This window comes from Python bivittatus, unplaced genomic scaffold (genome assembly GCF_059951505.1).
Source record: "Python bivittatus isolate LINGU-HERP-01145 unplaced genomic scaffold, Pbiv_v1 ctg000080_np1212, whole genome shotgun sequence".
In the NCBI taxonomy this organism is placed as follows: Eukaryota; Metazoa; Chordata; class Lepidosauria; order Squamata; family Pythonidae; genus Python; species Python bivittatus.
In genome coordinates this window covers 45,246,547-45,261,454 of record NW_028277035.1, presented here as the reverse complement: position 1 = coordinate 45,261,454, position 14,908 = coordinate 45,246,547, and the positions used below count along the sequence as shown (strand labels likewise).

Here is a 14,908-nt window from a genome sequence, read left to right as displayed (position 1 = left end):
GATTGTGCTCCCGTTAAGAAACCCAGCCGCCTCTCTCTTCAAGCTGCCTCTGTAGACTTTCGGTTTAGTAGCTCTTGAATCTGGTCTGCATTTTTTTTTAACTAGAGGGCATGGCCTTGCAATTATTAAAAGAAGACACAATCAAAAGTGGAAATTTATTACTTTGCCTATTTCACTGAATGGGATACATTTACAACAACAACAATAATCTTTTATTACGAACCTAGATCATTTTTGTCTCTTTTGAATATGTTTGTACATTATGTTTACAGCCTTTTGTGATGAAAACACTTGAAAAATTGTACAGTGGTTAGGAACCTGAATCAGAGGTGAGGTGTACATTAGGCAATGACACTGAAGCATAAGGATGGCACAGTGACCACTTGAGATCACTGAGATAATTAGGTTTGTCTATTCAGTGGCTGGCACAATCTTGTACTTCCAAATAGAGGCAGGCACTATTACACATTTTTTTCAGTAATTCAGTTCTAAAAAGCAAGTCGTTCCTAATTCCCTCCCTCCCAGAAAGCCCACAAACAAGGCAAAGTGCACTTTTCTTAGCATCCAGGCTTCTGTTTCCACTGTGAAACATAACATTTAAGCCTTTCATTGTTGTGAAGTTAATGAGTGATTCCCTTGACATTGTTGTGTGAAACTTTCCCCATTGGAATCCTGATTAGGAAAACTCACCGAGAGCTTTTCTGTTGCTACACTGCATCATCATCATGCTTCATGGTCCGCTCTTCCGGATTTGTATCTTTCAGTGCTATCTGGATTTTGGTGAATAAGTACAGTGATCACAGTAATATATAATTTCATAATCCTAGCAATGGCTTCTATAATGAAAGCAAATTTACCTTGTATCACTGGCAAATTCCCAAAGGTAGAATAATAGAAGTAATTAGGTGTGAGTTAATAGCTACCATCTGTACTCTAGTACTGAATAATCATACAGAAGTTATCCTCTGCTATGCTGGATGAAACAGACCTGTCCCATAATCCAGAAAGTTGTCTTGCCAGATTCTGTTCATTTGCTTGAATAAACAGTTCTCTAAAGCCCTACATTTTTTCGTCAAGTTGTAGTAATAATAAATACATCTTTTTCACTGCTATGAATATCAGAAGCTGCCTAATGCTGAGTCAAAGTCAGGCTACTGGTTCACATAGCTCAGTGTCACCAGCATTGACTGGGAATAGTCATCAAGGTTTTAGAGAGGAGTTTTTCAGCTTATCTGGAGTTGGCAAGGACTGAACCTGGAACTTCCTCCATGTGCAACCCATGCTCTACCACTGCTGCTTTGCCTGCAAAAAGGCTTCCTGCCTGGAGCCCTGAATCTGACTCAGTGTAAGGTAGCTCCCTATATTCCTCTGCTCTTGAGCTGGTGACTAGGAGTGTGGCCCCAACATTCAAGAAGTTGCTTCTTCCTTTCTTGGATGTTGCACCTTACCTTTATTGCTAATATGTGTTAGTTTAGAGGCTACTGGCTTGCTGTTGTGTGACTGATCTTGTCAAGCTGCTAGCTGTAATGTTACTCTCTAGACAGGAAATGTGTGTGTGTGTTTCATGAAGGTGAGAAGGACAAATGGATAGTTTCTCTGGGAAAAACACATTTCTAAACCCACATCAAATCTTACTCATCTTATTCTTCGTTGGAATCAGCTTCATAAGACATCTGCGTATTTGGACACTTCATGATTTCTTTTCCATTGCTTCTGTTTACAAACATAACATTTCTTGAGTTTTTTTATCTCTATTGCTATCAGTAATTATCTGGCCTTTCTTCATTTCACATTTGTCTATGGCTGATCCACTAATGAAACTTCAGCTCGTTCTCAGTAAATGGGATGTTCAGGTGCAATAAGCCACCTCTGCACACTAAGATAAAGAAATGGGAGGCAGAACTGCCTGATATTTATTACGTTCTTTTGGCTCGTTAGAAAGCTATTCTTGCTCTGAAGGTTGGTCGGAGATCGAAAGAGAGATTGCGTGCCATTGAATTACCCTTTGCCCCCTGTACTGTTTAAGGAGGTTGACCAGGCATGTCAGCAGAGTAATTGCAGGGGTAGTAACAGCAGGGCCTGAGATGTAATTTCCAGGGAGACCTAGGCTGCTTTATTTGAAGGAAGTGAAAATCAAAGCCGAGTAATTGGTTTCCATTAAGGCAGCAAATGACTAATTTGGCTGCTGCAGCTGCAGGATATGATGGGCACTTAACTCTCTGTTTTCCAGTTGAAGGAGATCTGTTCTAGAAGAAGTACTTGCCAGATGCCTCCCTGTATGCAGCTGCTTTTAAAGGTGGAATTGAATACTGTATGTAGTAGGTATAGGAAATAGTTCTATACTTCCTCTTCCCAAGTGTTCTTTCTCACATGTCTGCTTTTTATCCGGAGATTAGATCCACATCCACTTTAATGACTTTGGCTATGGTTTATTAAGGAAAGCTTTGAATGAATTTAAATATTTTTTACCGTTTTGTAAATTTCAGAATGATGAACTAACTTACCATTTTGTAAAGCCCTGTATTTCAGAATGATAACCTACCTGATATTTGTAGGCGCAGAAACAACCTTCTCATGTGCTATGGAAAGTATAATGTCTTCACTGTAGAGTAGTAGCACGATAACCCTGAAAATCAGGGGAAGTTATGTAAACAATGACTTAGCCCTAAAAGAGAGGAGTGAATGAGAAAGAAACTCAACATTGACCTGCCTTAATTCTCTTTGGTATACAAGTAGAGAGAGAGAGAGAAAAACTCTCAGTCTTTCAAAATTCTGTTATTATATCTTAAAACAGAGTTCCAGTGGTTCTTATGGTGTCTATTTCCTGACCCAGCTTACCTCAAATGGCTAACAGCCACTACATGCCAATGCATGTAGCACATTGTAGCATAATTACCATGTGGCATTTGCTGAAATTAATAATCTTTAAAATATTTCAGTGTGTTCTTAGCTTTTCTGATTTCTTAGTGTTTTGCTTAATGTGTCAGTCAAAAAAGAGACAAAGTCTCCCTTGTATGAAATATACCCTGAAACAAGCAGTATAATAATTATATTGCTTATTTGTAATTATCTTCCCCTCCTTGGTCCAGATACTGTGTAGCTTTCATAAGAAAATAGAACTTGTGCTAGAAACAAGGAACAAACATGGTTCTCCGTAAAATGAATGATATGCAACATTGTGAATCTGTGTATCAGCAGTATGATTTGACCTTGCTAGACTCATGAAATTGCTGTTTCCTAAGTAAACATGGTAAAGTGAGCGTGAATGTCGGTGTCACACAGCTACAATTAACTGCTGCAATGATGAGTTTTATCGCTCTAGTCTTTGAGGGAAAAAAAAGAGAACTCTAAATTGGTTCTTACTGAAGCAATACACATCTAGGCTTGTTCCAGAATGCATATGAAGATTCACAAAGCTGATTGCTCTGCCGTGCAATGAATGCATACCTCCATGTTCAAAAATTTACACATCAAGAAAAATAGCTCTGCTCCAGCTTTCTTTTTAGCATACTCAAGTGCCATATGGTGGGGAAATTTTCTTTATACGGTTCCTCCAAATGCACTCACTTGGCAGTGGTACTTTCAAGAGAGATGTTTACCGTTGTGTTGTAAAGCAGGTTCCTCTTGCATGGGGAGATGAGCAGGAAAAGTCTCAGTTATATCCAATTACATTTAGCCACCAGGAAGAGCTCTGCCAGCTATAATTCCATTAGACCTAACGTGTTGAAAAGGAACATTCCTCTTTTTCAAGCTTTTTCAAACATTTTCAAGCTTTTCAGTCACAACAAAATGGAAGAAATGGCACAACTGCTGCTAGGAAAACACCATGGGGGCATGAGAGCACCTAATGGCTTTTAGAGTAACAGAAGATTCCTCACCTGAAAAGATCAAATTTGACATAAAACGTTTGATGGCTGTGGTTAGCTCCATCTTCTGCTTATTTATTATTGTGTTTGGAGCTGCGTGCGTGTATTGTTTGAAATGCATCCCTTCCCCAAACAGGAGAATTAGTCTCTTTTAGAGAATCAGTTGCTTTTTGTATTTTTCCTGTAGGAGATGCAAGCCCTATAACTCCTTGGAAACAGTACTGGAACAGGTACTTCTGCCACAACCATCCAAGATGCTGTGAATATAGTCTCCTTTGGTGGCGGGCAGTTTCCTCCTGTCATTCTCCCATCTTCAGGACATAGTTTTGGGTTGTGGCCTTCTTAATTTATGGTGAACTTACCACTGTAGCAGATACACCGCAAGTTAAAGCAGAAGGTTGTTGCCACGTCTGTGGTGCTGAACTCAAAGAATCAGAATTTAAAGATTCTAACAAGGGAAAGCCGTAATACTGCTCTCCGTAATATGAGAGGAAGATTGACATTGGCAGAGTGCTAATTCTTTACGGAGTATAATAGAGGCCTTCTTCATGTTGAGAGTAGGGGAACCTAATATTGCCACAAAGCTCTGAGGCAGCTTAGTCCCCAGCTTCCCTGAACCCATCTGCTGCTGCACAGTTTAGCAAACTTGATTGTTTTGCTCTTAATAAAGCATTCAGGAGGACCACTCTAAATGTTGTCTTTAGTTGAGGAAAGGAGAACCCATCAGCAGTCACCCCAGTGACAACTCCAGAAAGCAAAAGGAACATAGAAAATGCCTTTGCCCATTTCTCAGTAGGCAGGCACATTGCTCGATACAGATACTAAATGTGCTGTGTCGTAAATGCAGTAGCCACCACCCTGCTACTGGCTGAAATGTACTGGCATTTGAGCCAGAGGCAAGGACAAGAGCTCTCTGGTACTTTTTAGGTCAACTCAGTTTAAAAATATTTCACTGACATGGCAACTGTTAGAAGTAAAGAAGGGAAAAAGCTTTATAGAATGTGGTTGAAAAGGTGGCATCTTTATTTATTTTACTGGGCCTGTATGCCACTCCAGTCATCACCAACTCTGAGCAGCTCATGGTGCAGAGTTTTGAGGCCTATTGCCCTCTGGGTTCAACTTCCAAGAAAGAAGGTGTGGGTGGATAAACTGACGGAGCAGCTGAGCGATTCAATTCAAATGAAATATAATGCAGAACTAAGCAGTGAATAATGGCCATGCTTTGGAGATCAGTTTAGAGCACTTGGGTTACACTGCCAGCTGATAATTCATAAGATTCCAAGACACAGAATCAGCATCCTTTATTTCAAATAGAAGAGTTAATACTTACCTGCATTTAGACATGGCCAAAAAGGAACTCAGCCATTCTTCTTTCTAGAGAGGAAAACCAATGTTTTAAATCCAAGCCTTGGGAAGCGGTGGGACCAAGGCAAGGAACAGAAGCCTCTGGAAAAAGGTTGCAGAGCTACAGAAAACTATACAGATTCAGGGTAGCCTCAGAAACTCTTTTTCCAAGAAATAAACGTTTTAGCTAAAAATCTGTGCTGAGATTTTAAGCTTTAATTTGGCTATAAGTGATTAAGTCTGTTTTACTGACTGCAGTATTTGGATTGCACTCTCTTTTTTTAATCTATGAACTCCTAGTGTTTGGGTGAGCTTTATAACTTTTAGATTTTCTGGGCAACAGAGTTTTCCTTGATTATTAGCAAACCAATTCCATCTTGTATTCTGTTCAGAATATTTTATTTTTTTTCCTGGAGGACAGTATTTTCTGAAGACATTATCTCTACTTTAGTAACTCTATAGTCCAGCATCTTTTACCATTGAACATTTTGCATGTGACTCCTTAAACTTCCAAAAGAACTTCTATGTCCTTTTTTTGTCTGTTTCCTTTTTAATAAGGCTTAAGTTTGTGTGCTTGATCTAGCCCAAAATAGGAGGTAGGGCCTTACTTCCCTAATTTAACACTCTAAAAATTACAGAGCCAGGACTTGGTATAGAAATTGCTGTTGTTGTTTCACTGTTATGTGCTAATAAGACCCCATCCACTCTCTTTCGCCCCAAGCAATTACTAACCAACTGTACCAAGGCAGGAAAGCAGAGCCAGGAGGGATGTGTGTGTGCTATTCCAGAGGACTTTTGGGAGAGAAGGTGGAAGACCTTCAACCTTTTATATCTTTCACACTATGGGCCCAGCATTAGGCCATTACAATATGAATTAGTTTTTTAGATCCATATTTACATTATTTAATGAGCTTGCAAAAAATTTTCCTCATTTTATTTTGTAGTTAGCACACTATTTGCAAAGTTCCCCTCCAAAAGTTGGATCTTTCTAAGTGATTGTGTGTGTCTGTGTGTGTGTGTGTGTGTGTGTTTGATTCATGGATGGATATGAATGACATGGAGATAACAAAAAGAGGACAGAGTTATATTTTCCCAAACCATAACTGATGCTCTCATGTCTCTGTTGTCCACACATTCCCTGATAAGGGATAAATGCAGATGTTTGGATCATGAATAACTGTACATACCTAGACATTATATCCAATATGCAGCTGTTGGGAAACAGCATTATTGGGAACAGAGCCACAGACTCAGTGCTGCACCCTTTCATGCATTTGGTGTATGGAAGGAAAAAAAGCTACTCACAGTTACTTCTGGCAAAATTCTACATTATGTTTCCACATTTCATTCTTGTGAGACTCTCAACTGTTTCAGTAGACAGGTACAGAGTTGTATAATAGCATCATGCACTAAAATAAAGAATTTCTCTTTAATTTTTTGTAGTATTAAACTATTTGTTACCCTTGTAGTAGGAAAACATACTGATTTAAGATTTCTTGGCTGGTATATTAAATATTTTTATTTATTTAGGTGTCATGAAAAACCAAGGACTGTTTTGTGTGTTTGCTTTTTATTTTATATGTTAAAAGCAAATTCCTTTTCCAGATGTTCCTATGTACCTAGTAAAAGTAGTTGGGGGAGGGTGAATTATCCCAATTATTTTGCTCACCTTTCTTACTAAGTTTCAACTTCTTAGAATACGAAAGATAAGAAGGAAGACAAACATTATAGTTATATTAACAAAACCTTTTATTAAGCCATAATTTTGTATATATTTGTGAAATGGAAAATCAACTTTGATAGAATTCAGTATTCTAGGATTCTTATCCTAGTGCAAGGCTGGGGACCTGAAGGCCTCAGATGACTTTTCTGAAAATATTAATTATGAGTGGTGCCTGTAATTTGCTGGGTACATATCAGCTGTTTCTTCTCTAACAGACTTGATAATTACTGATTTGCTGCATTATTTAGCCTTAGTTTTAAATTTGTTCTGAACCTATCCAATCTCTTTAACTTCCATCATGAACAGCCTTAATTCATCATACTGGTTTCAGTGGACTCAATAGAGTCCATTGGAGTTGGGCAGCCATAAATGTGAATGAATGAATGAATGAATTTTATTTATTATTTATTTCTATGTATTTATTATATATCAAATTTGACACCGCCGATCTCATTGAAATAACTCTAGGCAGTTTACAGCAGAGATAAAATCAATTAAAATACAATATAAAAACAATCCTAATAATAAATAGCTTCCAAGAAAGATGAGTTATATAGTAACTTGTACTACATATATACATATAAAGGCTAGAATAGTTTTTAAAAAGTTGCAATGCTATTGGGAACTTGGTTTAGACTCCAGACATTGCAAATCTTAAAGAAACTGCACTCATTGCCAATATATTTCTATTCTGAGTTTAAGACATTAGTGATGACTCTGCAGTGGCTCCATAGTTTGGCCGTTTCCCTTTATCTACCCATCTGTTATTCAGATATCCTGCAGGGACACTTGTTGGCATCCTATCACTGGATATTGCACATTGTATGGAAAGGGCTTTTTTGGCTGTGGTGACTCAACTACAGGAAACTCTTCCTCCAGCAAGCAACCTGGCACACCATTATTTCATTTCTTAGCAAAGAAAACTTCTAGCTAGTTATCCAACCGTTGGATTTTTGTGACTGTAGCTCAGTTTTTATATGTATACAGGTACTGGATATGCCTTTAATGTGATTCTCTTTTAGTGCTTTGTTATTACTTTGTATTGTTTTACTTATTATATTCTATCTACCAATATAAGGAGCAGATAAATATTTAAATAAGTAGACAGCATTTTAAAGTAAGCCAGAAAATGCAACTCTGTTTCATAGCATTTTGGTTTCTAGTTTATGTAGTATTATTCACTTATAGGTCAGATTATTGATTTTCTGTGGATATATAGCTTTGTATTCCTAAAACCTTGGTTCCTCTTGTTCCTCACTTATTTTGGGCAAGTTGCGTAATCTGTATGAGTCAGGACAAGAGGGCTTTTAAAAATTCTCTTTAATGCATAAAGTGTCATTTGAAGCCTTGTATGAATTATCTTTAATTGTTCCTTAGCATGACTGTCTTTACTCTTCTTAGATATTTGCTTTAAAATAAATATAAATAAACAAGGAGGTGGGGGGTTGCCTTATTCCCACTGTACCCATTCTTGTTTTTTTTACATATTGTGCTTCAAGATTCCATGGCGTTGGTATAGCAAATGCAGCCTGTCAGCTGATCTAGTTGCTAAGCAGCTGCCTTTCAACCTTGAATCAAATATCAATCAAATGAAGAATAAAGTGTCTGCTATTCAAGACCTGTTTAATTTACCAGTATGTTGTACCTTGCGAAGTGAGGGCAAGGGGGACATTTGGCATATAAATTGTGAACTTTCTTTGCTTCAGGTGCAAAAGCCATTGGCTTCTAAAAGACTAGCTTCCAGAAATAAGCTGACATCAGTTTTATGGAGCATCTTACATTAGAATAGATAGGGTTTTTGCTGGTCCAAAAGGGATTCTCAGGTACCTTTCAAAAATGGGTTTGTTTTTCTAGCAAGTAGCCTCTAGTCCCTTTGAAGCTTGTTGAGGATCTGTGGCCTGCCAGCTCTTCTTCTCTTTCCTTCAGCCATTGCAACCTATGCTGCCTTAAAGCACCCATGGGTAGTGGTCTCAGGGCAACAAGTGGGCTTACACATTCCTTTCATGGAGAACATGTGGCCTGAAGGCCTGGAAAAAAGTCTTTACCAAGTTGTACAAACTCTTGTGACAAAAGAGGGATGGCTGTAAGCAGTGTGGTGCCTTGGTATTCCAAGGCAAGGGACTTAAAAAGAGGATTTCCCTGTCTGTCTGTCTTTCCAGGGCTGAGCGGGCAACAGCTGTGCTCCTGGCAGATCCTTGTTTCCAGCTCCGTTCTATTCAGTACTTATTGGGTCACACGGAACCTTTAGTCCTGGGAATGACATCGTCTTCTGCTGATAAGAAACATTTCTCCCTGCAGAGCTGTAAGTATCTCCAAAATGTTGTGCTTCCATATGACAAGAACTGTTTGCCTTGCCTTGCTTTTTGTCTCTAGCCAGTTTGATGGTTGCCTAACTTCAAGAGGTGTTTGTAGAAAAAACAGTCAGATAGCCTCTGCTGTAGAGTTTGTGAACAGTCTGTAAGGTCTCTTAACGTCATCTTGGTAATTTTTTTTCTTTTCCCTTGTTAACCTGTTCTTGTCCTCAAAATATATTTGCTTGTTTGAAACTCTTTAGAGATATACACTATTTTCCAATCCTTGCATGCCTGAGATTAACTCCAACCCTGTTCTCTGAAAAACAGCTGTCAAGAATGTGAAGAATCAGAGCTTTATTTAAGATGAAATCTGAGCCTCTTTTCTGATAAATATTCAGAGCTATTTTTGTGGCAAAACCCATATGAAAAAATAAAACCACCATTAAAATGCATCCAGAACAAAATAACACAATAAAACATGTCACAAAGTCCTCGTGTTATTTTATTCTAAGATTCTTTAGAGTACAAGCAGCTTCTAATGGAGAGGATTAGCAGAGCCGGGTAGAGCTGTTGAAATAGGTCATAGCACGTTTGTGGTAGGAAAGCCTGGATCCAGTCCACAGCAACTCCAGTTAAAAGAGTCAGATGAAAGTTGTTAGAGAATATTTCTTCCAGAAACTCAGAGAGTTGCTGCCAGTTGTAGTTTTCCGGACTAAGAGGATGGAGCAAGGGACAAACTTGTTATATGTTCTTCCTGCATTTCTTTTCCATGAGTATAGTAGCCTAACTTATAACTGATCAGTTTGACTACAGTTTGAGAAAAAAAGGTCATTTTATTGGCTCCAATAAAAGAAGCTCCATCAGGCACCACCTCTCCCTGAATTGTTGTTGTCTCAGCTATCATTATATGAACCACTGTATAATTGTTAACTTTAAACAGTAGAGCCTGAGTTTGCTTTTTTCCTTTTCCTACCCATTCTAGTTTGTGTGTGTGTGTGTTGTATCTTTTTATTGTTTGCATGTTAGCCACCAGGGAACTCTTTAACTGATGAGCAGGGCAAAAAATTACACTGTGAGGCTGCATTTGACACTGCTTGGGTTATAGTATTAACCCTGACACACAGGATAAGGATTGTGTAATGTATCCATAGCATGAAATATGGGAACAGGCTTCCACTTAATCTGCCTTCCCCAGTGCTGTACTTTTGAGGGGCCTAAATTTAGCGTTGTTATCTTATGTTATTTTTTTAACATTGTCCAGTCTAAATATTTGGAAAAGGATGTCAGCAGAGATAAATCCCAAAGGGCAAGGACCACACTACTAACTTTATGTATCAAGTTAGCCCTAACTGGCTATCTTATCCAACCAATTAGAAGCGTACAGTAATGTTTCAGCTCTTTCTTTACATTCTGCACCCTTTACAGTCTCCCTGTGAATGGATATCCTCCTATTCCTTTTGAAGATTATGCATCCCTTGAGTATGTGGCATTGTGGGTAAAAAGTCTATGAGAAAACACAGAGACTAGTGAGGACGCTGAAGTGAAGTGGCTCAGAGGCATCGTGGTGGCTCCTGGGCATGCTGGATAGTTCGTTTTGGGTATTTGATTGAAGGGTAAGGGGGGGTGAGGGACTGGCTTGACTGTATGTGTTTCTGTCTTGATGAGGTTGTTTTGTTAAACCATCTTTCAATTCACTGAAATTGAGTTACTGTGAATACTGTCATTGTGGATCAAGCATTGATGAAAAGAGGGCAATGAAAGCATTGCTTTCCTGTACCATTAAAATGGGTTGCTTCTCATAAATCAACACTGTTAGAAAAGCATTTGTCCAGCTCTAAAAAGAGAGAAGCAGACTACTGTCCTTAGCTCTGCAGAAAGGCAAGAAAGTAATTGGAGCATCAGGACAGAGAAATGCTGCTCACCAAAGAATAATACTGTCGTAATTTCTGTGTTTTCTCTAGACTGTTAGTTCTTTAGCGATCTTGAGCTGATGGGTAAAACTAGACATGACTGGGATGGCACTGATGATGATGAACTGTTAAAACTTTAGAAGAATCCTTGTAGCATCCAGCCTAGAGGAAGCCTTGTTTCTTCCTCTAAGTGGTTGTTAAAATGTAGTTGTTCTGTTGATTGATCTTACTGTCCTCAGGTATGAAAGATTGGCTGAAAGGCCCACTGCCTCAGACCTGGATCGTTGCAGATTTTCTCCTCTAACTGAACATGTAGAAGCAAATAACTTTCTATTGTGTTTAAGAGAGAGAGAGAAAGAGAATGAGTCTAAGCAATATCATAAAGCAGCATCACAGCTTCAGATGTGATCTTTGTTTTCTCCGTTGTGATGGCTCTTCTGTGAACCTCAACCAAGCCCAGGAAAGCTGCTTTTCTAGCAAATTGAATGAGGCAATCACAGTTGCCCTTGGTGTGCCATATGTTCACCATGGGATATAGAGGGGGATGTAAGAGAGCTTTTACTCTGAAATCTGGATCTTTAACTGTTATAGAAATGGAAAATAGTGGTAAGTGTGTGAGTGTGTGTGTAAGTGATTAAAGTTCCTTATTGCAGCAGTTTTCAGGCATTAAGGGCTCTGGAGTTATTGCTAATTAGTAACTTGAGGCACATTGACTGGAACAGGCTGTGCATATGAAGGCTCAATAGTTCTTGCAGGAATTGCAAACCTTTCCCATCTCCTTGAAGTCAGAATAAATGGGGCTTTCTTACCTAACAACTGCAGGCTTTTATTTTTCTATGATTGTATGAAAATATTATTATAGATGAGGTAGCCAGCTGCAGAGAATACCATAGGCAGATTTTCTTCTCTTTTCTGTAATGCGCTGTAAGGTCTCTCTACATCAATCCCTGCTAATTGTTTTATAAAATTGAACAACACCTCCCATCTATCAAGGCTCTTCAGCAATTAGACTCTGTGGCCTGGCTGTGACTTCCACTGCCCTGCAGCAAAGGGATTGTGTTCCCTTTCTATTTCTGGGCTCTGGAGGAAAAGGTCCTTTCCGGCCTGTTGGAGAGTACCCACTCTTTAATAGCCTGATTCCCAGAATGTGAGCCTGTACGTCTGCCAGCAGTACCACCACTTGACAATGCTGCTGAGCTGGCCCAGAAGCTAAATGCTCCAGCCTCGGTATTTGTTTGCTGACACAGTGATTATCAGATTTGTTTGCAGACTTCGTTTTATAGCTGTGGCACATGGACGTTTTCAAAATTGTTCTGTGCCTCCTCTAGCTATTCATCTTCCCAGCTTGATCTAGTCAGAAAAGGCCCATGGTTTGCTGCATCAATCCTAAAGACTAAAGAGTGAAAGAAAGCTACCATAAAACAACAGGTATTATAACGACACAGCTTATCTTAGTTAGGTGAGTCGGCTTGGGGGAGAAGCTTATATAAATCTGCATCCTGGAACATGCTGCAGGAAACTTTTCTTGTACCTCTTCATGAAACAGTCTTAACCTGGTTCAGATTATTATTTTTCATCGTAGATTCTCTTGTTACAGCCTTGTGACACTGGAGAGCTTTCATCTTTTTCACGGATGGATTAAATGCCATCTCTAAATGTCATTCTTAACATCAGTTTCTTTTATAATCATGATACAATCCTCTTTGCTGCACAATGTTCTGAGTATAGAAAAGTTAAATATTTTTAAGACTTACAAACACTATCAAATATTGTAATATATTTGATCAGAAACAATAGATCTCCCCGTATGTAAGAAACCCTTGCATAACATTTCCATGCATACTATGGTATTCAAAAGCTTCACATTTACTTTTCTAACACCAAATGTCGGTGGGGCATACAGTAGTTTTGACAGCGCAATTGTCATGATGAGCTCAAACTTTCCTAATCTATTTGTGCTTACTGGGATTGACTCATTAGAGGATGTGTTGGGCTGTGCCACCCTGTGGCCATCAACCTTCACTACAAGTTCAGTTTAATTGCTCCCAGCCAATCACGGGTGGAGAAGAAGGTTTGAAAGTTAAAAATGTAACTGGTAACTTTTTCTTCTGTCATATTGTCAAAACCTACACCCATCCAATCCTTTCTTCTTCGGTTTGTTTTGCAGACACTGATTATATCAGCCAGGAAGAGCTAGCCAAGGTGGAGCAAATGCTGGGTCATCTCAGTGAAGAATCCAAGCAAGCTGCAGCTGCCACTTTGGTAAGTATTCTGATTACCTGAACGTGTGCATGCTGTTCTCCTTGGCAACCTGCATCCACAGTAACACAGAGGCTCTCATGCCGGCACGTTATATACCCAGAGTTGTATAAATGCAAGAAACATTAGTTAACTTTCTTTCCAGGCTGGTATGTCTCTGACTGCAAGACCTTGTTTAGAAATGTAGGACCGTATGAAACTGTGGGTCCAAGCTTTATGTCAAAGGTGCTTGCAAAGGTTATGTTTCCATGAGCTGAAACTATTTCTGAACTATCTGGAAGGACAGTAAGAGCATGGTAACATGATTCCAGGTAAACACAAGGTTGTGCCTTGAGATTAGCAAGAGGAGTTAATGTGCTAAGAAATCCTTTATTCTGCAGAGAGCATAGAATGAGTCAATGTCAGAGTGTCTGTGTCGTACGCATGTTCAGCAAAGTAGGTGTATGCCATACTTAATGACTAGTGAAGCATGATGGTTTACCAGAGAGGAAGGAAGCCCTGTCAACCTCTGTATGCTTTTCATCTGTGCTCTGCAAGTGTCCAGTGGACAAATGGATCTTCTAGCGGGATGCAAGTCTGTGTAAAATTCTATTTCCCAAACCTAATCCTTGCCAAAACAATTCTACTCAAATTGTAGAAACAGAGTAAAATGTGCAAATTAAAGAGAGAGAACAAAAGTAAGTTTGAGGAAATGTGCATAATTGCAGTAACAGAAATAAGTTCCTTTGATGGAGAATTTTGAGTAGGGAGTGCAGAAAGTATCTAGAAGGAAAGGTCTTTAAGTAGCACAAAAGCTGTCCAGATTAATTCTTGTATCTAAGATATCACTGCATGTATTGCTATGTCTGGGTGACCTCCAATGAGAAGCAGTGATCCAGCAAGGAACATGATCTCTGGCAGGGACTGGATATGAATTATTAATGTGTCTGCTTGCTCACCTTCCAGTTGCAGTTGGAGCTGTGTGAAGGCTGCTGCATGGGGGTGGGAGGGGGGAGGAGCAGGAAGGATGCATGTGACGGCTCTGTCTCTGGGTTTCAGTAGGAAGTCACGGTCTTAGCCAAGGCCGAACTAGAGACAGAAGCTGGATCTTCATTAAGAGCCGCAAGCTGAGCTGGACTCAGTGTGTCCTCTGTATAACACAAATGCAAATATGAGAACCTAGTCACAAATATTTTGATTTCAACATCTTTTGAACCCTCCCAAAATCATATTAAAAGGTAGTATTTACATATATGTTCTCTGTTTCAAAAAAGAAATTTTCAAGAAATTAGGTATTGTTTTGCCATTTTTAAAATCTCAATTTCTTACCCTACTGATTGTAGCACAATTATCTTTCTTCTTGGGAACAAGTAGAGGCTTTTCCTTCAAATATGACATTCTTGCATCATGATCATTCAGGAGCAGGCATTCACATATCTCAAAGATGTGGCATTGTGACCCAGATGTTGTTTAAAAAAAAAAAGCTTGCCATCTTGACTTGTGCTCAACATCAATCTGCCACTGTTCAAGGAT

General features: G+C 39.1%; 1 protein-coding gene across 3 annotated transcripts in view; it reads left to right on the top strand.

Moving 5' to 3' along the window:
- Nucleotides 1–14,908, top strand: part of RNF123 (ring finger protein 123) — a 112,032-nt gene that overhangs the window by 91,773 nt on the left and 5,351 nt on the right. For all 3 annotated transcript variants that reach the window (XM_088133975.1, XM_088133977.1, XM_088133976.1), the window contains exons 36-37: nucleotides 9,093–9,235; nucleotides 13,305–13,399. In XM_088133975.1, the coding sequence (XP_087990101.1) occupies nucleotides 9,093–9,235; nucleotides 13,305–13,399 (238 nt within the window). The remainder of the gene's footprint in view (nucleotides 1–9,092; nucleotides 9,236–13,304; nucleotides 13,400–14,908) is intronic.